The sequence below is a fragment of the Charadrius vociferus genome, unplaced genomic scaffold (genome assembly GCF_000708025.1).
Source record: "Charadrius vociferus isolate BGI_N301 unplaced genomic scaffold, ASM70802v2 scaffold43, whole genome shotgun sequence".
Classification (NCBI taxonomy): Eukaryota; Metazoa; Chordata; class Aves; order Charadriiformes; family Charadriidae; genus Charadrius; species Charadrius vociferus.
The window spans coordinates 3,659,857-3,685,673 of NW_009648043.1; the positions used below are offsets into that span (position 1 = coordinate 3,659,857).

General features: G+C 36.3%; 1 protein-coding gene across 1 annotated transcript in view; it reads left to right on the plus strand.

Moving 5' to 3' along the window:
• Positions 1-25,817, plus strand: part of GRM8 (glutamate receptor, metabotropic 8) — a 347,214-nt gene that overhangs the window by 195,205 nt on the left and 126,192 nt on the right. Inside the window, exon 6 of the mRNA XM_009883656.1 lies at positions 14,194-14,394. Within this exon, the coding sequence (XP_009881958.1) occupies positions 14,194-14,394 (201 nt within the window). The remainder of the gene's footprint in view (positions 1-14,193; positions 14,395-25,817) is intronic.

Genomic DNA, 25,817 nt, shown 5'->3' on the forward strand with positions numbered 1-25,817 from the left:
GATTTTGTGACAAAATTGGAGGGGCTGTAAATTACCATTACGCAATTGACTTCTGTTGGAACTGAGCTGATCTAGATCAGGAGAAGGGGTCACTGCCAAGAGCTCCAAATGCTGTCAGTCATGAAACGGGTCATTTGTAGATCATTAGGCTGACTTAAAAATGATCTTACCAAAGTACATTTTGGCTTTTCTTCCTGTTTTTTAAAACTTTGGTATCCACTGAGGTCACAGTGAGTGAGCTCTCTACTGATTAAAATGTTTGAACCATATTTAAAAAGGGACTAAGGTTCTTCCCACCACTTTCCATCAGTAAACTTTTTTTTTTCCTTTCACTCTCACAGAATTCCAGCCTCATGGGAATGAGTGAAAAAGTCTTAGTTATACAGTTCTTGCAATAAGTGATACAGTAGTCACAATAAAAAACATCCAACCTGGTAAGGCTGAATATACTGTACCCCTGTCTCTGTAACATGTCCGTAAAGATTCAGATATCTTACATGATGAGGTCAAATCTAGTAATATTTTTCATGCAAATTCACCTGGCTTTCTGTTTGCCTTGAACTGTTCTTAATCACCTAAGGACTGAGAGAGAAATCAACCAAAGGCCCCATTGTCAGAACTGTTGTTATACAAACCTGCCTTTTGGGTCTGAAGACAAGGTGAGAGGACGGTAATTTTTCACCTGGGATGCCCCCAGAGCTCTCTCAATCCAGACTGTTGTGGATTTCCATATACTCACCTTCATGAGTGCATGCACCTGTACATATGCATATGTACATAAGCACTTGAGATTGTTCAGTAGCATTGACCAAGACATCAATGGCATCTGAATATTGGATTACAGGATATTTCAGGTTGGATGGGACCTCAGGAGGCCTCTAGTCAAACCTCCCACTCAAAACAGAGTCAGTTTGAGGTTGGATCCGGGTGACTCAGGACTTTATCCAGTCAGGTTTTGAAAACATCCAAGGATGGAGAGAGACTGCATATCGTCTCTGGGCAGACTGTTCTGCTGCCTGAGCACCCTCACTGGAAAAAAAGCTTTTACCACTCTAAACCTCTTGTTTCAAGTTATGGACATTATGTCCTGTCCTTGCATCATACATCATTGTGAAAAGTCTGGCTCCATCTCACCGTAGGCATTGGGGTTTGCTGTTTGGGGGACTTGACCCCAAAGCCATTTCTTCTCAAGGCTGAACAAACCCATCTCCCTCAGGCTTTTCTCACAGGGAATGTGCTCCAGCCTCCTGAACGTCTTGGTAGCTCTATGCTGAAATTGCTCCAGTTTATTAATATATTTCTTATATAGAGAGGCTCAAAACACATTTACACCTCTAATGTACTGGTGAAACACTTAAACGATTTTGAGGCTTTTCCCATCAGTCTGTACGCTAAAGGTTATGATACAAGTTATAAGAATAAGGAGAAATGAAACAACCTTGGTAAAATGAGATCAAACTGTGCTTGGTAAATTGGAACATGAAGTGCACAGGATTGTGGCATTCTGCAGAGGAGTTTTGATTTCTCCAAAAGTGTATCTATAATTGTAAAATGTGTTGTAAGAAAGTAGATGGGAGCATTTCAATTTTGTTCAAGATTAGGGGAAAAATGACTTTTGACCAGCCTTAGGTTACTATAATAGTCTTATGATGGTATAATGCTTATCACAGGTGGTCTTTTCTTTCAATGCAATATTCAGAATACCTAAAAAGTCACGTCCTTTTTCATTTGATTTCAGAATGCATGAGAACAACCAGGCAGGTGCTCACTGTCTCAATTTTACAAACTACTAAAGATTTGCTTTTTTGAAGTAGATATTGCCAGTAGAAATCACTGATGAAAACAAAACTTCAGGCTCAGAATGCTGTATAAGATTGTACAGTGAATTGCAAGTCTGAAGCCTCACTGTGCTCATAACAATTCATGCTAGGGGCTTTGCTGGAATAGATATGTAAAATATGACAATGTGAGTACCTCCTATAAAGAGAAAGCCTGTGCTTTAACAGTACTTTGCATATTTATTATGTTATTATTACTAGTGTACCAGCACCTAAAGGAGAGATTTGATTCCTGAGAAAGTGCTTAATCACTAAGAATTTTAAGGAAAAGATGAGTATCATATGTCTGTATTTTGTGCTAAACTTGGTGTAAATTTGATGTACTCAGATGTATTTGTTGGATTCATCCCCTGTGAGAAATTAAACTTGTTTGTACTATGAATTCTAGATGGCCCTTGGCAGAGGGGAAAGGCCCTCAAATCCTCAAGATGGCTCTGCGAAATAGCTGTGTGAAATAGCAGAACTTCAGATACTTTGGTAAAGTTTTGAGATTTAAAGGTGTTTATGCAGTTAAGGAAGTTTTTGACTACTTTTTAATATTAGATGCCTAAATTGTACTGTAGGGAACTTTATACTTTTCTGGGTGTTGTTTGTTGCTTAGTCAAGAGCACCTAGCTCAGCACTGTCTAATTTAGCATGTCTCAGCCAAGATAATTCTCAAATGTGCTGCAAAAGCCCTGACAGTGTATCTTTTACCCCCCACCTCCAAAATACCATCTCCAGACAAGACTCATCCTCCTCTTCCCTCCACTCTTTGTAGATAATTGTCCTGATTCATGCAGAAGGAGCAAGTTGAGCAAATCGATTCTCTGTATCTGAAAGGGACAGCACTGTCAATGAGGGAACTTTTCTTCAAGATTGTGATTGTCACTGTGTGGCCCCAGTGAGGATGGGGTATGTGCAGCTGTAAGAGTGCTGCCAATGGAGCGTGTGCAGCAAACCTGCTAAAGGAGCAAACCCCCTTAATGTCCCTAATTTAACAACGAAGCCAATCAGTTCTAATTAGTTTGTGATTAAAGAACTAGGTATCTTCTAGGTTGTGGGAAGAGTAGTGTTTGTGGGTAAACTGTCTTCCTGTTTTAGACTGAAATCCCCTTCCAGAAGCTAATCGTCCATGTCCTGTTCATGGCATCAAGCAGTCCATTAAGTAGCTGCTTAGTTCTTATTTATGGTGCTCTTATTTTTATCAGATCCTGAAGAAACACCTTTAATTAGAGTAGTGGGAAAATTAGAGATTTTCAGCTGTTGAAAATCTTGTTTCAGCTGTTGTCTACACAGCTTGTAGAATAAGTGATATTTCACCATCTCCAGAAAATCACATAATAAAATTATAGCCTATAGAAACTCAAAGCTCTTGAACCCATGTTTTCCATTCTGAATATCAAAAGATTGCCTTTTGTCTTACAGAAAAATGAGAAATGGAAACAAAAAAAGTATTTAATTTTCTATGACACTGTATCATTTTTTCCTACTGGTTACACTAAGTGAAATCAGCTTTTGCTCATCATGTCCTACTTCTTGCAGTGTGATGGAATCATTAAAATGGGACACAGCAGGAAGAGAGAGTGGATAGGGCAAACAGAAAAGTTAATGCAACATTTTCTTCAGCTTTTAATATTGTAAAAAGTTACTATTCGATCCTTTATGTGCTTAAATTGGTAGTTGTGCCTTTGCCGTGGAAAACATTCTTTCTTTCCCTTCCTTTTTTGTTGCAGTTGAAAAAAAACTCCCACTGTTCCTTCCTGAAAAAAAACCCACTCTATTTCCACATATGAACTCTGTCATGAGTACTTCTGTCTTGTCCAGCTCCAAAAGTTTCCCTTTGGAAGTTTGATACTGTGAATACAAACCCAGTAGGAACTCACAGTGAAATTATTTTAAGATTTATGATTACATTTATTTTCATTTTACATTGGTTTTCATTGCATTTGTCTTGACATCTTTTTGCATAATTGTCTCCTTAGCAGTAACATGCAGCCCTGTGAATTAATCTAAATATGACATATATTGTCATAGCTGTAGTCAGTCCTTGCAACAACTGTAAGAAAACATAACAACTGAATTGTTGTTCTGCTGGAGCTGTGGCTCTATCCCCATAGCACCTGACTAAACAGAAGATAGTATGTGAGAGATTGTTTTATACTAGCAATAGGCTTCACCTGAGGACTGCAAAGTATTCACACAGACTGGCAGCAAAACGTGATTAAAGAACACTGTGATGATGACAGAGTAAGCAAAGAAAAATAATACAGGCCACTGAGGATGAGAAGGAGGGGTGGGATAAATGGGCTGGTGGCTGAGGGAATCTCAGGTCTTGGGTTAAGGAAGTGAGACCCGGGAGTGAGTGGAGTACACGGGGATAGAGAGGCTAAACAATGGAAGAGAAACCATTCTCCAATGGAAATGCTGGACACCACAGTGAGTTTATCCAAGACTTGACAAAAAGTTTATTTGTTCATTTAAATTCAAGATTAGCAAAAGACTCTTCTTTTTTTTTTTTTTTTTTAGTTGAGATTCATCTTGCAGAATTCTAGTTCTCTGGTAGTTAACTATGTAGTCTAAGCTAGTCACACAGGAAAGTTAGTTCTGGAGGGCACTTTAACCCATTTTCTTAAAGTTTATTTTCAGAGAGGGTGAGTGAATTCTCCCTGAAAACAAAAACAAAAGCTTTTGTTAAGTTAGAAACTTAACTGTTAGATCACTAAAGCTGCACGAGATGCATCTTGCCTAAGCAGCTAACTGCAAGGAAATACTGCAAGCTGGTGAAAGCTCCCTTTCAGGAGCAACCAAAGTTATTCAATACTTGATGTAAAATCATGACATTAAAACACAGTCTGAGTGGGAATTCACAGTATGCTCCAAATCTATATTTAAATTCTCTGCATAAACAAGCTATCAAATATTCATTGCAGAAATGGCCCTGATGGGATGTTGCTCCCCCTTAGTTTGCAGACTTCAAGCCAAGCTGGAACAGACATCCATCACACATGGTCCTCATTTGATGCAGGAGCAGCCAATTCAGCCCAGCTCTCCAATATCAGAGCAGGGGCTCCTACGTAAAGCTCTTTCCATCGGCTCAGCTGAAGAGCCTTAATTTCCTACAGAAGGATTAGTAGCAAGTATGTATAGGTGATGAATAACATCTCAAAGTGATACTTGTCTTTGATAAATAGCTGACTATGAACTCTTCGTAGCCTATATTAATCTGCTTTTGTGGAGTTTCTCATCAAACTAATGGAAAATGCTTAAACCTCTGGTTGGTACTCGTTAATACGACTAGTTCAGATGTTGCAATATTTTTGGTGAAGTCTTGCTGTAACTTAACTCTTTAGTTTGCAAATAGACACATACCAAATAGTGGCCACAAATACTTAAGAAAGGGATGTGCTTGGATATCTCTATGACTGTTTATACTTCCAACAAATGCTTTCCAATTGCAAGAATGGCCTTTCTTAAGCAGGATCTCAATCAAGTTTGTAACTAAAAATAATACCTCTGAGGACAAAGTCGCGAGAGCTTCTTGTCTGAACTTGAAACTTAAAAGCTCTCACGGTCAATAAACAGAGGAAAGCATCTTTATACATACTGTTGCTATGCACTGAAGGTCCTTGGAGATTGCTAACAGACAATGAATAAATTCAGTTGCTTGCACTGAATCTTCTCTCTTGCTCATAGCCATTACTATAGGCTTTGTAGTCTACACTGAAGTCTGCATTAGAAGTGGTTGCAGCTTGTGGGGTTTTACAGTGATATCAGTTATTTCCACCTCTGCGCCTGGACTAGTACACTAGCAATTTCTTCCCATAGTTAGAAAATTCCCATGGGTAATCTGTGTTAGAAGATGTAGGTTCTGTTAATACACTCACCTCGAGATCTGAAAAGGTGTCCCTTTTTTGGATTTGTTTTAAACTTGAGAAATTCAGCAAAATATTTGGTTGTCTATTCATGCTAACACTCACCTGTATACTGACACTATTCTGAGAGAAAAGGAAATGTGGGATTTCTCCAGATTTTGTATTCTTGTTTATCATGCATACCTAAAGGAGTGTGCTGGGCTACCAGGGTGCAGGACTGAATTCCTGAGCGTGTCTTTGGGTCCCAGTTATGAAATGGACTGGGTACACAGCTGTGGCAAATTTTCATAGACTTTACAGAAGCTGAAGTAGGATGGAGACTGACAAATGGTTCCATGTTCTTGTGTTCTTTTATCTGCCATTATTAATGAAAATATTTGTATTTGTGGGTACAGAAATTCAAGGTAGAGTCAAAAAGATTGACCTAACTTTGCGAGTTTAAGTTCAAACAACATTTAAAATGTCTTTGATCCTTAGATCTCTGTGTTAGCAGAGAGTAAGCAAGTGTTCTCCTTTATCTTCATGTTATATTGTTCAGAAAGCTCTAATAAAACTTTTGACATGGTTTAATTATGACAAACACACCTCTTTTTATAACATAATTGAAACATTTTTTTCCTGTACCATTTTGAGTTGGTCAAAAATCAGTAAAATAACATTCCTTATTCACAAACCAAACTGACAACTTTAGAGTCTGAAATTCCCTATTTTTGTAGCATTTAAGAAATAGTAATTAATGCTAAACCCCGTGATTTTACATTTGAACATGAATTTTGTTTGTTACTATATACTGATATATGTGAAACAAAATCTTAAATCTGAAAAATATATAAATTGAACTTACTTCTGCATTAGATTTTTATTAAGTAAAACAGAATAGATATAATTAGAGTCTTTAAAAAGTGCAATACCATAGTGAGATAGAATCAAATCAACTGCATTGCTTTAATACATACTAAAACTAGAAATATAGAGAAATTCAAGAGGCAGTTGTACACTAACACTTCTAAATGATATATGGTACAAAATTTGCAGAAGTATGACAAAACTGACATATGAATCTCTGAGTTCAGTGTCTTTTTTAAAACAAAACTAGAAGAAACAAGAGGGGCTTGAGTGATATTTAAATGACTATGTAAATATTTAGGAAATCTGCAAAATGTGTGAAATGTACTATAAAGAAAGCTTTGCAAAATTTGACTGTGGTTCGGTGTCTGGCATAAAACCTGGAGAAAATCTAACAAAACCTGTTGTGATGTCAGATTTATTAATTGCTGTGGATCTTTGCTTAGTCATACAATAGTCCCTCCCTTTTATTTAAACTTCTACGCTGTCTTCCTTTTTTTTTTCCTGCAGGTATTTCTGGAGTGGGTATGTGCTCTCAGGTTGGCAGACATTTTGTAGCTAGAAAGTGAACCAGTATAGATGAACAGATCTCTGCCAGGGCACCATTTTTGGAGGGCAAGAATCTTCTGGCAGTAACATTGGTAATGCTCTACCTGCAGTTTTAAAGCTGCAATCTGTTGATAACAACTACATATAACTTTTTAAAACATTATACCCAACTTCAAGTTTTGTCCACACTAAGTAATATATTCCCACATGGGCAATTCTATTGAACTAGCTAGGGATGTACCTGAAAGAAATATTGCTTATCCCACTGTTTGGGGTTGGTTTTTTGTTTTTTTTCTTTTTTTTTTTTATATACCTTTCCTTTTAATTGCATGGTGTGGTTCTTAGTTTGGTTGGCAGAAACCATATCCAACTGTGCCTCCTCATTATTTGAATGCAGTCATTACTGTTTAGCCTAACATATACGTCAGAGCAAATCTTGGCTCAGCAAGATGGTATTTTACACAGTACTGCTGGTGTTAGATGTAGTAGACTCGGGTTTTAAATGTTTGAGAGTTCTGAATGCCTGTGTTCTCCAACTCTATACACTGTTTCAAAGAGATATAATTAAGCAATGTGAAGGCATTAACTAGAAAAGGGAAAGTTTTTCACTCCAATAACAACATTCAAACTGTTGTTAGGGACTCTCTCAAAGCACAGAATTGAGGAAAAAAAATCTTCTATTAGCAACAAAAATTCAGTTTGTTTTTCTAAAAGAAAACACTTTAGTAAATGTCACATATAGTAGTAGGAACAAAAAAAAACAATATGACAAGAATAATGGTTTAATTCCACTTTGATATATACTATTGTGCATTTGTTAGAAATGTTTTGCTGAAACAAATTTCCGATTTACTGTGAAGGTCAGAAAAAATGTTATAGTATTTCCAATGAGAAATGTTTGTAGGCAAGGACAGAATTTTTACGGTACTTCATTTAAAGGACCAGGCAAACAAAAAAGCTGTTTTCTTATTTATGGTGACGTTAAAGTGAAAATTATTGAAACATATCCACTTACATGAAATGTTCTCTTTGCTATTTTCTGTTTGAGGAATGTTTTAAAAATGTGCGGTTTCAGTTCAGTCCTGGGTAGGAAGTATTTTAAAATTTCCACATTACTATAGGAATTGAAAAAATATTTCTTTCTCAGATGTTTGCTAATTGGACTTGCGGTCTTGTTTTTCTTTTTTTTTTTTCTTTTTTTTTGCATTGGCATAAAGAGGCATAACCCCAGAAAAATAAAAATTACATCAAGCGGCAGTTCATTAAACCACAAAACCACACCTGTCAGTTGCTGGCACAGAGTAGACAAACTGCTTCATTTCACTATCATTGCTTCTACATTCTCAATTTTCTTTTTGGAATGGCTGAGAAAATTGATATAATCCTTAGCTTCCTCTCTGAATTGCTTCCCAAACTGACACTATACTATTACAGTGGAGCCGCAGGTTTTGCAATGCTCTCTGCGAACTAACTCATGCACAAAACAAGCAGCACAGTTACCATGCAGCTATTAGAAAACTCAGCTCCCCCACCATAAAAGTATATCATCCCCTTTAAGTTTGAGTAACAGAAGATGATGATCTCTACTGCCTTATTTGTTCAGAGAGAGCAAACTCTATAATGTGTGAGGAAAATAGCTGAATAATCGGGAAGATTACAATGGGAGCAGCATATGCTCCTGGTGCTTCATGCTGAGACTGCCGAAATGGCTTACAGTTACTGTTGCCAACTTTCTGAGGAAAAAAATGTGGCTGCAAAGACGGGAAGTTCTAACCAATTCTGACAAATAGAGGACTATCGTGCCTGAGCTGAAGAGTAGTGGGAGCCTGCTTGCAAATTATTGTGATTTAGTTGTGATTGTGATTGTCATGCACAGAAAGATCCATTTCAACACAATAATATTTATCTTTGATTGCATTTTCTTCCAAGCGCAGCTTAAGTAAAACTGTTCTGTGAGCCAAGTAATGGGGGTAAATAATTTAGCGGCGAGTAAAAAATGTAAGTTGTAACTGTGAACTGAAAAAATGTTACTAGCTATCCAAGATCCAGAGTTGTCAAAACAGATGTTTGGAAAAAAAACGAGAGTTGCACAGACGGACCAACTGTCTTTAAGCAGCAATTATGCACAAGCATATATAACAAAGGCAGGTAAAGGGAAGCAAGTAGAATAAACGCTGTTAATGAGTAACCATTTTTCCTGTTATCCTTTTCACAGTAATTTTTATTGCAATTTTTCTGCCCACCCCCAATTGGGGTGGGAGTCCTCCCACTATTAGCCCTGAGAGATTTTTCTCCTCATTTAAAGCACAGTCCATAAAAGAGCTGATTTGTCACTCAGCACGTGAGAGAGGAGACAGGGTGACAGAAGAGTTGATGGGAATGTGGAAAGGAGGGAGGGGTATAAGCTCTCGTAAAGGGATCTTTCCTTGCCGGTGACAAATCCGTCGTTAGGAGTTTCCTGGCTCTCCTACAGTAGGACTTCTGTCACTGCGATGCCAACTGTTCACATTGCTGTTCCCCAACTGAAGGACAAGATGTGCAAGCCTTGGGTGTTGTTTTTAAGCTTTTTTTTTTTTTCCTGGTAAATACTGATTTTCACCAAAATTACCAACCATGAGAGTAAGATACATAAATCAAGCAATACCAAACAAAGAAATAAGTGGCTTAAGATAGTATAAATGGAAATCTATAGTTGTTCCAATCTGAAGTTCTAGCCAGCTGTTGTATACAAGTTTCTCGACTTCAACCTTTGGTCTTCAAGTAGCATAAATTAAGATTTTAATGAGATGTATGTGATGGATTCTTGAAACTATAGACATAGTCATGAGAGGGAATGTAGGCTGCACTTTTACATAAATTGCTTTCAATAATACAAATTGGAAACAGAAAGATTTTTGAGACAGGAGGAATGGGATTGCTTCGACGTTATGTGAACTGGCAATTTCAAGAAACAGGGCACTTAAATATTTTTTTGCTGTATCACAAGTTAGAAAACAGGTATATCCATTTGCCTTATTTAGATTTTTTTTTTAATATTCTTAAGAGAATAATAACTAGGAACTCTGGTCTGAAGTTTTCCTATTGCCATGGACTTATATGTGCACAGATGTTACCTCTACATGTGCATTCAGATCATCATTAAGAACATGATTGCTAAAACTTAGATGAATTATACAACATTTATCACCTGGCATATTAGTCCCCTGTTAGCGAGATCAGCAACTAAAGTTTTGATTGTTTAAGTTAGTTGTTTGTATCCCACAGGTGGTATCATCACCCATGTATGAATTCATTATCTTAGCAATATTACATTAATATTTATTTGCCTACTGTATGCTGTTATGAAGTTTTTAATTAAAATAAATTTTAATTTATTGTTGTAAAGGCCTAATTTCTCTTGATTATGTTCCCTGAAATCTCTTGATTCCTAGTTCATAGGTAGGGAATTGACAGTGTCACCTGCTTCGCCTCCCCTCCCCAGACTATTAGCCCCAGCCACATCCCCTTATCCTCCTAATCCACCTCTCACCTTCCTGATGTTATGCTCCTTATCTTTCCCTGTCATAGCTGAGTTCCACCATCCTGAGCAGGATACACAATTATTCCTGCAGCACAGCAACTGCAGGAAAAAAGGGGTAAATGATTAGAAGGTACGGAGGCAATACCTCCTGCAGCAGTCCAGGTTGTCTCTCTTGCTCAGGAAGTGCAAAGTAGCTGTAGCAACCCTTTGACCTGTACAGGCTCTTATAGGATCATTCCTGTGGCTCACTCAAGGGTTCCCAAAAGAGATTTCAAATAGAAGGAGCCAGGAACAGCTGACACTTTTCCTGGGCTAGTGTTATACCTCTCCTAGCTCTTCTCTAGCCCAAGATGACAACTTTGGTATATGTGTCTATGTAATTTCTCCATTGGTTGGGGAAAGTCTTGACATCTTGCTGAAATTCCCTGCAAGCTTGCTCTTCTCAACAGCTGGATTGGAAGACCTGCTGGAGATCACCATGGCACATTTCCCTGGCTTTCCTTTGTTTGGAGATCAGAATAAGGAGGGATGGTGTGAGCCCAGTTCTCTTCTCAGTTCTTGACATACAGTCAGACCATGGGGTTATCGAGTGCCCAGGTTCAAGAGTTGGAAACATCTTCTCATTCTTTTTGATAAAGACATAGCCTAAGCAATTTTTCCAGAGGTAAGGATGAGAAATTGAAATGATCATTAAGAAAGCATTAAAAAATTTCTATTATGAGATACAAATTGTTATATTCTTTCAAGTCACCAATGTGTGTAGAAAGATGCCTCGTAGAGCTGAGAATCAAGCTATAAATGAAACTCTTTATTACTTGATATACAAATCTGAAGAAAAATTATAATAATGTCTTCCAAACATGTAATATTATCTCTGTAGGAGCTGAATATATTTATGGCTTAGGCAATATGCATCATTTTACTGTTATATATTAACACTTATTTAGGGCAGTGTAATGTAATTTAAGTTGATGAGTTCTTGTCATCTTTATATATTATTGTTTTAGATGTTTGAGAATTCTAGAAAGAGAAGATGAAGAGAAACCTCAAAAGAAAGAGCACATAATCCAATTTGTTGTTGGTGTTTTTTTTTTTTTAGTTATGCAAATCACAGAGACTCTTCTTATCTATTGCCTTCTGGGTTTGACAGGTTTAAACCTGATAATTCTGTGATATTCCTCATCCCTTTGTATATACTGAAACACATTCAGTCCCAATAAATTCTTTTTTTTTTTTCTCTGTAATTTAAATGATAAATTAGTTTACAATCACATATCTTTGAAGAGTAAAGGTAAAATGTTATGCTGTGGAGGAAATGTATGCAAATCCTACATACAGTATAACATAGGGGATACATGAGGGATAACATAGGGGATAAATACAGTATAACATAGGGGAGTATAATACTGATTTTTTCTCCTTTTTAAAATCTGTACCACTTGGTACAATGTACTTGCTAAAGCGTTTGCAACTTTTAGTGTTTTATGATTTAGCATTTATTAGAAAAAATGATTCCCCTCTGTCTTTCACCAACCCCTCGCTCTTCAACATACACATCCATCCGTCTGATATGTCAGGGGAATTATATTTAGCTTGGCAATTAAAGTGGATATATCTCCTTCAAACTCCTCCTGTCCTGGCCATCCTGTTTAGAGGATGTGGAAACTCTGGGGAGCACAATACAGGTTGTTGACTGCTGTGTGCCTGCAGGAGTTCTGTAAACCCTGTCCTTCACTTCTTGTCCAGCAGTCCTTAACAAGGCAGGAACAATTAAGGTGGAGATCATGAGCTCTCCCTGTCACTTACTGTTGGAAGCCAGTTCCCAAATGAAATAAGTTAATAAAGTTGCAATCTAATTAAGCTGCATCTCTTCCATCCTTCATATCTTCTTTTATGTCTGGGCAATGTATTGAAACTAATTGTGTAATGTCCAGCACGTACAAGGAAAAGTTTTTTTGTTTGTTTATTTGCAGTAGAGTCATGCTATTTACTAATTATTTGCCAATCATTAGATAATATGTCTTGAAAAGTGTCTATGAAGTTACTTATAACAGATCACAAAGATGAGTTATATGATTACCTCTCCAATTTGTCAGTACCTTTTCAAGAGGTAATTTTTTTTTTTTTTGTAACTAATCCCTGAGGAGAAATAAAAGCACATAATGACTTTTCAAGGCTATCGCTCCCAATGCTCAGTGTTGTTTAAAGCACAAAACACTACTGACTGTCAGATTACAAAGTAGTTCATATGTTATCGTTGTAATGTGAGATGGTGGCACTGAAGTGCAGCAGGCAAATAGAAGAAAGGCCTCTGAGTAGACTCCCTGGCTTTTTTTTTCCCATTTCATATGGGATTGCATACTTTGTCTAAAGAAAGGTCTTTCATACAGTATATTTTCAGGCATAAAAAATGCACTTTTAAAAACTTGGGAACAACAAAACTGATGTCTTGAACTGATAAAGCCCGTGTTTGGAGATAAGAAAGAAACATAAAAAATAAGATGTATAATGTTAAAATAACAAGAAATGGTGCATAAACTTTTGGTTTCATTTCTACATGGTCTTAAATAATGTGAATGGAAAACTGACTGAGTTCTTAATCTGGTAGATAACCTCAGTATTTAATCTTGTGTTCACTGAGTCAATGGGAACTTGTCTGTAGATTTCAGCAGGGCAGATTTCATGTTGAGATCTGCAGAGCCCTCTTTCCCCTTATAATTATGACTTTAAGCGTTTGAAATCAGTGGCTGAATTCCCATACAGGACACGGTATTTCGTGTTGGTTGCCTACTTAAAATATAATTTTCCCAAACTTTATTTTTTAACTTTTCCACTTAGTACTATCACCTATGAATGTAAAGAGTTCTTTGGATTTGGACGTAGATGATTAATATGGGCAATTCCTGCAGAATCAAAATTTCATAATATATTGATTTGCTCTGTATTCCCTCTGAAGGAAAAATGTCCCTGTAGGAAATAGCAGACAGTACATGGTTCTCAATGTGAAGCATAATTCACTAGTAAATACGGGAAAAAAGTCTCAGAATAAGCACTTTTCAGTATGGAGACAGATGGCCACATCACTTGGCAAGCATTCAGCTTTTTTTCCCTGACATGTTTAAATAATGTTTATCAAACAATAGGCAGGGATAAAAATCAAGGTAGCCTTAAATTTATCTAAAACAGAATGGCAGGCTGCTGTAGAAGTGTCCTATAAATAACAGTAAACAGCTGTTGAATGAAAGTCAATAAGTTGGAAAGAGATTTTTTCTACTGGATTGTAGAAATACATATATCTATATTTCTTTTTCTTGTAATGAAATATTCTGTCCTCTCTCCCAGCCCAGAACTCAACATACTGTTTATATACCTGGCACAATGTACAATGATTAGAAGCAAAACCAGATGGCCGTATTTTTCCTTGTCTTGTTTATTTAGGTGATGGATAGATGAGTCCTAACTTTACCTATCAATCTGACCATAATTATTTGTGTTCTGCTGTGAATTTTTGCACACAAATACTCATGCATGTACATACACACACACAAGTAGAAGTAAACTGACTCTCTCTCTCTTTCTTCCTTAGGCTTAGAAAGAATTGCAAGAGATTCGGCCTATGAGCAAGAAGGAAAAGTTCAGTTTGTAATTGATGCCGTATATTCCATGGCCTATGCACTACACAACATGCATAAAGATCTCTGTCCTGGATATATTGGTCTATGCCCAAGGATGAGCACAATTGATGGTAAAGAACTACTTAGCTATATACGGGCAGTAAATTTTAACGGTAAGTTACAAGTACTCTTTTTTCCCTGCCTTTTTCTTCTTTAAATGTTTCAGAAGTGACAAGATGTGTTTTCTTCTTCATATAGGGTACTTCAAGGCACAGTGAAAACAGGATTAGAAGCAGTTCTCGTTTAGAGAGAACTGCTTTAGACCTCAGAACTGTGGGTTTTTCCACCTGCTTTGAAACCCCAAATGTATTTTTCATCTTAACATTAAGCTGCTCCCAAAAGAGGCAGATGTTAAAAATAAGAATCTGTCGATCAAAAAATTCTGATGAAAAGCTGCTATTATAGAAATAAGTTGAGAACTCATGCAGTCCTACTGACAGATTAAAATCCTTTGACAGAGGTTGCTTATGTGTTTGCAAGAGAATGAATTGAAAAAAATACCCTTTTGAAACTTGCCTTCTGAAATTACTGTTAACAATTTCCTTACAGAAATGAATAGTTAGGAGTATGCTTTTAATTTGCATATTTAAATCTCAATTAAAACACTCACTAGCAGTTCCAACTTCTTTTACATTTCATTGTTTTTGACTCAGTGATTTAGTGAGCTTTAACACAACTACAATACATATTTTTAAACAACACTACATAATATTCTGTGCAGCTGGGATCTGCCTGCTGGGGAAATGGAGTTACAGATGCTTATGCTGTTAACAGGAGAGGCCAATAAAGAATAGGAATTATTTATGTATGTAGAATTGAGAAGCGTAGAACATACTTGATGGTGAAATAAAGTTGCTGAAAACCTGTATTATTACATTAAAGTCATAATTATTGCAAACTATGTTCGGCATTATTTTACAAAGAAATTGTACAATGTTCTTTGCTGTGTTTTGGTTGATTTTTTCCTTACTTGGTGGTAATTCACATACTAGATATGCCTTCTAACTATGCAGAGAGAAGAACTGTCTATCACAATTTATTCCAATGACCTCAGCTGCCAGCCTTTTTGAAAAAAGCACAAGGTCATTTTGAATTTAGCTTCCGAGTGGAAGCTTTTTTTGCTTTAGGTAATATACCAGACCATTTGGTTGATATGAACATTGGCTGGAATTCACAGTTTTTTCCTCTTATAGAACTTTTCTCTTCCTTCACAATTTTCATGAAAAGGGAATCCCTGTCTCCAGGAGCATAAAGATAGAAGGTGTTTAAATGATTTTTTAGTGATTTTAAAGAAAACCTGGAGCAAAATATGTTGCTGGCAAATGGGAAATGTTGTTACAACGATAAAGGTAGGCAGCATATTGTAAAGTTTGCAGTGATAATTATCTACATTTCTGATAAATATTCTTCTGGGTCTGTGTTGTTAAAGCACAAAGAAAGTGATCTATTTTCATTTGGTGAGCATGAGATTTTAACATAAAAAGATAAGCTGTACATTTTATATGAAACCTTTCTCTCCCTAGATTGTTGTATTTCGTCAATACCTGTCATGATTTCTCTGGCTGATTCAAAGTATTGCAAAAAGGGGAGATGAAAGAGTGGCACAAAGCATTCCGGACACTAATGAAAAAGTATCTGTTTTTGAACTAGTAATTTACTGAAAGAGAGGAAAGAAGAAAAAAACCACCACATTTCTGTGAAGTTAACTTTCTGTCCTATGAGATACATTAACTGTTCCCTGTACTAGGTTTATCCACATTATGTGCTGGTATACCAATTTTTTTGATCATGTTTTATGTCAAAATATTTTATTTTTTTCCGTCATGCGTTGGGAGGCATAAGCAGTGGACAGTCTTTAACCCTTTGTCTTTTCCTGTTAATCCCAAATTCCTGTTCCTCAGGACAGCACTGCCGCTGTGTCTGACTTCATTTACAGAGGTGAATATTTACATAGATTGCTAGACCTCCTGTGTTGGGAGTTGACAGCAGTGATGTGTGTTGATTTTGACATTCAACTTAGTGGGTTTCACCTCACAAAATATGACCTGTATTATGAAGGACACCTCTCTGCCTTAACAGGGTATTTGCAAGGGGAAGAAAACATACATGTTTCAGTTTATTGGAGTAACTGTTTTGCTTTTGATTGCAAGTAATTGCTTTGGTATGTGTTTATTTTTGTTTACTCTGTTTTTTTTTATTTACAAATTATGAAGATTTGTTCCCCTGAAGGATTCATCTGTGTAATATTCCATGACACCTTCATGACTGAAGGGTGATCATAACCACCAGCGCACAGTGTACTGATGTAATTGATAGGACATTTGTTTCTACTTAGATATTCTGCTACCAGTTGTATGCTAAATGCAGAAAATCTCACAGTTCAGCATGATTTTAACAGGGATAGAACATCTTCATTTGTAGTAGGAATAAAGAAGTTTGTTTATACTTGAGATTTGTGTTACTACTGAGTGTAGTCTCCTGGTTTGGTATTGCCTGTGTTTTTCTTAGGACAGATAGCAAAGTATGGTGTTTAAAAAACAATTGCTTTTCATTTATAATGGGCAGTTTAATAATTAATTTAATTTCATAGGAAAAGAAATCTCTAACATGTAATGGGCACAGCCAGTTGCTGTGTACACTGAAAGAATTTTTAAACAACAGGAAAATATAAAGCTAATGCGCTGAGATGAGTCATGTTTAGTTCCCTGTGTTCTTGGTGGTCACTACCAGTAGACCATAACCAGCCCTTTCTGGCCATTTGATCAAAGAATACGTAGAGCTTTCAGAAGTTTCGTGCTCCTATTTATCTTTGTTTTTCCCCAGACAAAAAGTGAATGTTGTCACTTTATGGTGTTCTGTTAATAAAGGTGCTATATTTGAAAGATTTGCCCTACCAGTTTTTGTATCCAAACAAAATGAGATATTTATGTGAAAATGGTGTTTCATATTTAAAATTAAGTAAAATTAATAGTTTTTCTGTTAATTAGGTTTATAAATGGTGATATGCACAATAGTGTAATTGTGGCCTGATTCAATATGTTCTCCTATTGCATTGCTCTAGTGTTCTCGCTCTACTTAACTTCATTATTGAGTCTACAAAATAAGCAGATGTTTTCTAAGAGTTTTTACGTTGGCATGTGCTGAGTGTTTTATGAGAAGTGCTCTGCTGAATTCAACAGAAGTGCTCATCATGTAACAGAAATAGGACTTGAACATGCTTTCGTGGTGGATGAAGGTGTTTCAAAAGCAGTTTGGTTTTGTTTTTGTTTTGGTTTTGGTTTTAAGAAAAAGATTTCTCTTCCTACTTCCTTCTGGGCAAAGCAAAAAAAGGATGACAATGTGGAGACAGTGCTATTTCTTGAGTGGGAATAAACCACAAAGTGATAAGACTGATCAGTGCCCCTCTCCCCAGTTGTCCCACTACAAAAGCAAAAATCAAAATTTATAATTAAATTCTGAAGATGAAGATCATTGTATCTAAAACATTTCATATAGAAGAAAGTTTACTTTCTATATATACAGATTTATAGCTAGTATAAGGTAGCTGTTTTTTGCTTACCTTTAGTCATACATTTGTATTTATATTTACATTAACACACTGTAGTAGTTCCATCGGTAAATACTGAGAAGACATCACACACTATAACACAATGTATTTACAGATATTACAGTATGAGTCTTTCACTTAATCTTAAAGGTAAGGGTAGAACTTGACCTTTACTCTCATACATGCAAACAGACATTTTATTTGCTTTTATGGGCTCCTTATCCTGTGGGTGAACATGGATACTTTGACATCTTTTTAGGGGAGCAGGGATAAGTGAGACCGGAGCAGAGAACAGGTGGAAGCACCGTCTCCCCTCTGCCATCACTGCTTAGATAAATGTTGTCTGCTTCTGCTAGAGGTCACTGCAACATCACTCTCTCCTCCTGGTGAAGAGGAGACTCAGGAAATAAATTCTGAGTCTGACTGTGAAACCTTTTCTCAGTCTTCTCCAGGACAAAGTAAAGCAACTACGTTGCTTGCTGGGATTCTGTGACAAATCTACAATAATACTGAAACAGGTTGCCTTCAAAAGGCTGTGGAGTCTCCATTCTTGGAGATATTAAAAATCTGGCTGGACACAGGCAACTTGCTCTAGCTGAGCATGCTCTAAGAGAGGGGTTGGACTAGGTGATCTTCAGAGGTCCCTTCCTACCTCAGCCATGCTGTGATTCTATAGCCCTAGCTGGACTTGAAAGAAAGAAAAGTATATCCCTTACCCTTGCTTTACAATATTAAATGAACATGTGTTACCTTTACTCTATTCTTCTGAACTAAATTCATAGTCTGAGTGGACTGGTAAGCCCTGCTGTTATTTGAGTTTCAGATATGTTAATTAAATGCCTTTGAGAAAAGATTCATTTTGGCTACACACACAGAGAGACACGCTTGCAGCATCAGCCTCATTTAGAAAGCAAACATGCAAAATTTCATCCTGAAAGGGCAGAATTGTACCAGAGAATGAGAACATAAGAACAGAAACTAGCAGGCAAACTCAAAATAGGTTGTCGACACTGGTAAACTAAAAATTAATGATCACTCTGCATTATAATATTTTTTTTTCTGAGAAAGTAGTATCCATAGAGGACAGTTTAAAAAAAAAAAAAAGAACAGGGTTTCTCACAGAAACTTTTGAACCCTCCAGAGAATCATTATTGTGGAATCAGCTGTTTACAAAATTCATCTTCTCCTGCTATCTTTTGAAGCTGCTAAGACATCAATCTGTGCAAAGCTCTCCTGACTTAATATTCAGCCCAGCTGTTTTAAATGTTTTCTTGAAGAAAGCTGACACCTCCCTATTCATTCACTGAGTGCAAAATTTGCCTTCTCAAATCATTATTTATCATTAAAACAAAAGACGTAAAATGGTGCCCTTTGAGGCTGATAAGTTTTGACATTTTTTAAGGCATTAAGCACAATAGAACTAAATGTCCCACTTAAAATGTACTGGAGCTACGCTCTTAACTCAGATTTTTAAAAATCCAGCTCTTAAATCTACAACTACCAATAGAGAGAAAACCCATTTTGAAATAGTTGATGTTGGGCAAATCTGTGATTTATAAAGTTACGAATTCTTATTGTCATTTCCTAATTTAGGATTTTGTACTGTCAGAAACAGTCAGCATCGCACAATGCCACTGGTACCGTATGCCGATAAGGTTAAAAAATATCTGGGTATAACAGGAGATAATAGCAGATGAGTAGATAAGATAGGGACAACCAAGATTAACAATGAGTTGGGAAAGGCTGAACTCTGCTGCCCTTGTTAGGATTCACTGTGGTAGCAACTCTAGTTTCACTAATTTGTACTCTGCTGAAGAAATGAAGATACTGCTTTCAGCTGCAGAAGTGGGAGTGGAAGGGGAAATGTCTGCTGCAGTGTTATTAAGATCTGTGATGTTTGTTCTGTCACAAGTTAACCACGTGACACAATTCCATGTGATTTTTTGGAAAATCTTGATGGTACAGAGGAATGTTTGAAAACATGGCTAAAGCTTAAACTAACATAGACCTGAACTCATAAAAACCCAGAATTCAAAATAGTTTGTTCTTTTCATGTACTTTTGTCATGGTTTCAGATGTATCTGATTTGGCTTGTGAATGTACTGGGGCTAACGGCAGACCATTTCTAATAAAGAATCCTGATGTTTATTTTCCCATACCTTTATGTTCAATTAAGAAAGGCGTTGTTACTTCTGTTAATTTATTGTTGGGGATAAGCAGGGGATGATTTCAAGTAAATTCTGCTTTGGCATGCTAATTCTTTCAGTGGAATTAATCCAGGTGGTTATACAAGAAACTAAAATTGAACAGTGGTCTTAATTGCTCTTAATGGGTTTAAGTAATGTATGGTTATAATGTAAGCATGCGCAGCAGGCAAAGCTTGGAGTTTCTGTGATTCTTAGGGACCTGACGAATCCATGTGATTAAAATCAGAGATTATGAAAATGCTGGGTGTGAAATTAGAAAATGGAACCTAAACATAAATGCAATTTATAGCTGTGTTCTTGCTTATGTATAGATCTTAAGTACTGATTAATTGAGCGGCATATACGCTTCACATACAAAATTCATGATGTAGAACGTGACTGAGGTCAATTCTCTGTTTTGAGGAACAAGATCTAATTCATGAGGTATTTTAATAATTAATATGTAAAAGAAGGTCATAAGGGATTTACCCTCATTACCCATGAAAATTAATTTGCATCTCCTGATAGGTGAGGATATTCAGATATATTAGAGTACAGTTTTCTAATATGAACAAGTGAAAAACTCGAGCAATATAGAGGAGTAGTACAGACTAACTCTTGCCATTCTGAGTGAAAAGGTATTTGAGTGCAAAGAAACTGGATCCATAATGCATGTATTTTTTTACCTTTTAGCTGGTGCAAGAAACATCACAGCTGTGAATCTGTGGCATTATTAAGTCCTTCAGATATCCTTATTACCTTTATTAAGAAGATGAAGGCATACCGCATGTTTTAAAGAGAATACTTTGAAAAGCTTCCTAACTTAAATGTTTAAATTTCAAATCTCCTCTGAAATCTGTCAAATGTTTGTACAAGTTACTAATTTTTCCATATGTTGATTTATAACCTCTTTGGTAAGAAAACAGTTCTGCAAGCCAACAGGACAGTCACGAAGGGAAATGAATTGCTTTTTGGTACCTCTGTAACAGAATAATATGAGCCTTTTTCATTTTCCTACAACAGCTTTTACTGACGAAATAGTCACATTAGAGATAATATCAAGGGGAAAAAAGCTACAAGGATTTTATTAAGGGTATTTGGTAATATAAAGAAGACACGTTTATAGTTCATTCATGTAAAATGTGATCTAACAGGTAACGGCTGATAAGTGACAAACTTAAACCATAGAGCAATTCTTCAGGGAGGTCAGTGACAGTGAAATTATCTTGACGAATCTTAGATTCTCATATAAGGAGGAAAATAATGATTTCTCTATGTTAAAGGGAATGACAGTGAAATCAGGTAGACTGAGTACTGTATGGGGGAATTACAGTGAGGAGAAAATAAATTTGTAATTAACAGACATTGCCAACATCATCAGACAGTGCTATTGAGTTTTTCGACTCTAGGGAGATGTTGTATTCAGCAGCAATCAACCAAGTTCAGATCTATAGTCAAAGCAGTACTGGATTCAAAAGCAAGTTCTGTGTTAGTCCTTGCAACCAGATCTGATCTTTAGCAAAAGCAGAAAGAATCTGAGCAAACTAAACAAGACATCCAAGAGGAAAGTGATGGGATTCAGTTAATCCCTTGCAGGTAAATAGGTTTCCCTCAGTTTCAGTAGCTGGTGAAGTTTAAAGCAAATGTCTAGTTCTCCATGTAGCTGATGGGAAAGGCTGATGCCTCTAAAGGCTACCAGAGAGAGAGCCTGTCCATTAGCATTTAGGCATCATAGCAACTCACCTACTTCTGTTTGTTTTTCTGCAAGCAGCTATAAGTCAGAGAGATTTTCTCAAAGGCTGGTTAAAGCATTTCTAATAGTATGAAATATTAAATATGTGGAAGATAGTTTGTCTGAGAAGCTTCTCTAATTTACTCCAGCAGAGGAAGCATTTGCTGTTATTCCTGAGGATTAAGTTATCCAATCATTTTGGCCACACAGCAGGTTATGTTTTATGCTGAACAGATTGGACCCCAAAATGTTGCTCCCCATAGTCTTAGCCAAATCTCTCCCTTGTAAGCCTGAAATAAAGTGGATTTCATGCACAAATTCCTGAGGCATTGTATTTTAAATAGAGAGACTGTTTCTCTCAATTCTCCTGCTATCTCTATCATCAAAACTGAACATTGATGATTAAAGGTAAAATAATTTGCAGTAAAGATTTTAGTTGCAATTCTGTGGATTCTGTGCATAACACACTTTCAAGTGATGATGCATTAGTTAGGCTTCCATATTAACATTTTTCAATTTGTGCCAATTTCTTTAGGTTATTAACTTCTATAATTACATTAGCATTTAATAAAAAAAAAATAGTTTGAAATATAGGAGAAACAGAATACTCTTTATTATTAGTTCCACTTGGAAGCCTAAACTCTTTTAAGCCAAGTCATAGGAACCTACACAGCCAGATGGATTTGAAAATGGTGTTTCTCTCTATTACTTACAGCTCTATTAACAAATTATCAGCTTGACTGGTACTCTACTTGAATACAATTTTATTTGCTGATTGTTGAGCTATTAATGTAAAGGTAAGATTATGAAAGGGTACTCAGCTACATTTCAGAGTATGAAAATATGGATGTGTTTTTAACCACAGTCTCAAAATTTACACACCAATCATAGCTTCCTCTTCAGATCTACCAATTACAACGTGTGAGGTTTATTGTCTGGTAGGCTGACCTGCTTAAATTTTAGGAGTTCAGCTGGAGGGTAAAAAGGAGAGGTACAACCGTTCTATTATAAGTCAAGGGAAGAGGTTTATGACTCTGAACAGTTCCAGAAAGGAATTAGAAATATTTAATACAGCAGTGCTAACTCTGCTTTGAGATGAAGATGGTAGAAACACTGGAGCTTGGTCCTTCCCCCAAACTTTTCATATTAGTCTGGGATTCAGATGTTCACTAAGGAAGTAAAGTAATTGACTTCTAAGCCTTTAATCCAAAGCAGAGTGAAGCCATGTCCCAGAAGCAAGCCTTAAACAAGTATAGAGTATGACTGGGAGGATATTCTTTAGTCTTGTTGCATATGGGTCACTGTGCAGCTAAGAATGCAAGACTTCCTCGAAGTCCTATCCAAATGGACTCTTGATATCCTATCTTAGTAACACTAAGTGGCTATTATTTTATATAAAGTCCTAGTTTTAATTGTATTTTTAATCTACTGAAAGCAGAATTTAAGCAGCTATAAATGTATGACTCCATATTTCTACCCAGCCAGCACTGGAACAAGAAATCTTTGTGCAGTACAGGATAAATTTTACACATTCATTGGAGGTTTTTTTTTTTTTTATGTGCACCATACACAAAGAAAGACCTATCATCAACATCTGGATTATTTTTTTGTTTTCATTCAGATGAAAATTTTCTGGTTTCTAGAAGATGAATTACATGTTACCTTTTGGGTTTAAAGTAATATATGTGTATTATCTCCAAAGAATTAGAGAAGCTAGCGTGACTTTTAAACATTTTTCTTTGCTAATAAACATTTTTTATTATTGTCTAGTAAGAAAACAAACCAAGCCAAACCAAACCCAACCAACTTGAGTTAGAGAAAGATACTATCAACATATTACCATAGTTTTAATATAAAGGAGAAAATTCATTTTTAGGCAAAAAAAAGCTTTCATGAAATAATGGTGTCTGATTATTCCATCAATCACTTTTATTTTCTTTCAATGAACCATGTAAAGTTAGATGATATGCTACCATGAAATGAATCTTTCAAGTTTCTTATAACATCCTTGCAATATGTGAAAAATAGCTTGATTAGGTAGCACCCTGATTAAAAGAATTTTCACAGAAATGGGAGTGACTGGTTAAGTCCATTCTTGCAAAACCCCAACAATTTGCACAGTTTTTTAAGCAATAGTTTTGCTATATCTCTGTTCCTACAGCAATTTTTTTGCATTTGCAATTCTAGGTCTATGCTATCTGCGTATCTCCTTGTCAACTTTTTCCACATGTTTTAACTTAAAACAAATAAGGATTCAGAGTTGCTGAAGACATTTGTAATGGGAGTTTACCAATATAACCAGCAATAAAGAAGTAGAAACTCTGATCTATTCAACTGTTTAATTAATTAAGGAAAAAAAGTTCTTAAATGATTATTGCAATAAATTCTTCATCTTTAATCTGTCATCTTGTCCTAAAAGTACATTAACATGTAAATATCGCAGCAGATAGAAATTAATACTGGTTATTACTGTCCAGACGTTTCAAGGCCTGGAAGCATTAAAAACCATTGAGCCAACCTGAATACTCTGAGATTACGAGTATTTAACTTCTTTGTTAAATTAGCTCACCCTTTTTATTTCACATTCTGAAATGGAGAAGTGTCATTTAGTTTGCTGAAATATTTCTTGAAAAGTAGGTAATAGATGTTACCTGTTCATAATTTAGTTGAAAAAGGCCAATCCATAAGCTAACAAGGAAAATGTGGAAATATTATGTTTATCAACACTAGGTTTATAAAGTTCCAACTCTACCACAATCAGTAAAAAAAATACTGTTTATTTTAGTAGGTCTGGGATGCCTGTTTTCATCAACCACACTGGAAACCAACCGTAAAAAAGTAATCACCCTAACAGTTTTAAAGAATTGTTAAAAAAATAAATTAAAGCAAAATCCAGGTCAGCTGGCAAGCAAACAGATAGAAAAAAAACATTTGCAATTGTGATTACTTATTTTTATTATGAGTATCATCTAGTCACTTAGATGTGGCTTCAAGTTTAGGTGTTGTGCTTTTTCTGTACAGGAAGACAGTTCCTAAGAGCTTGGAAAGCATCATAGTAACATAGTGGTTACCTGACCTGTCTGGGGAATTCAGAACATCCTGAGTTTACAGAGGTGCTCTCTGTCACATATGTTTATCTGCAGAAATAGAAGAACAGCACAGTAAGAGACAGTCCTTGACATTCGCTAAATGAATATTCCCCTGGGAGCTGTATGTTTTTCAGTAGAAAGGCAAGGGAGTTTGGTGTTTTGTTGTTTTTTTTTTTTTTTGTAACAGGCAAAGGTGTCAGTTTGTACAGACTCGGTGGAAAGGAAGCGGCTATATGTCACCCATGCACTGTATCCTGTTGCCTCCTCAGAATTTCTTTTCTTTCAAGGTTTGCCGTACATATGCTCATCAAACTCTTTAAAATAACAAGAAATCCACAACCTCAATGGTAGATTGCTTTCCTTTGACTGTAAGGCTAAGCAAACAGATATAATCATGGAAGATGCACTGAGCTCCCGTTGGATCAACGTTTGATTTTCCTTTTTGGCCCTGCAGCCACTCTAGGACTACCCTGGCTTTGCTCCAATATAGCTTGATCGAGTTGGGAGACAAAAATGTATTGGCACTGTTCCTGTGCCACACATAATCACATTTTATAAATATATCCCTAGGTAGCATTAAGTCACAACTCATAATATGGACGGTTATGGTAGCTGTGTCCCACTTTTTGGAGGTAATTATTATGCATTTTAAAAGAAAGTGAAAATGATGTATGGAACCTCAAGTCATCATCTGTGTGCAGGATACGCAGCTACAGGGCAGTCAGACTCCTCAGCACACGCCAGACTGTGCAAACTTGAAAGGCTAATTTAGTGCAGTCTCTGCCGTGGTTCTTCCAGGTCCCTACCCAGAGATCTGAAGAGAAAGCCTCAGGATATTAGAGTCCACTGCTTATCATGTTGGAGGAAAACAACTAAAGGTGCTTGGAAATAACCCTTATATTGACATGCAGCCACTGTGGGAAGGTTTCTGCTAAGCCAGCTGGTGTTTAAAGGCTCCAGCTCTTGATAGTTACAAATTGTT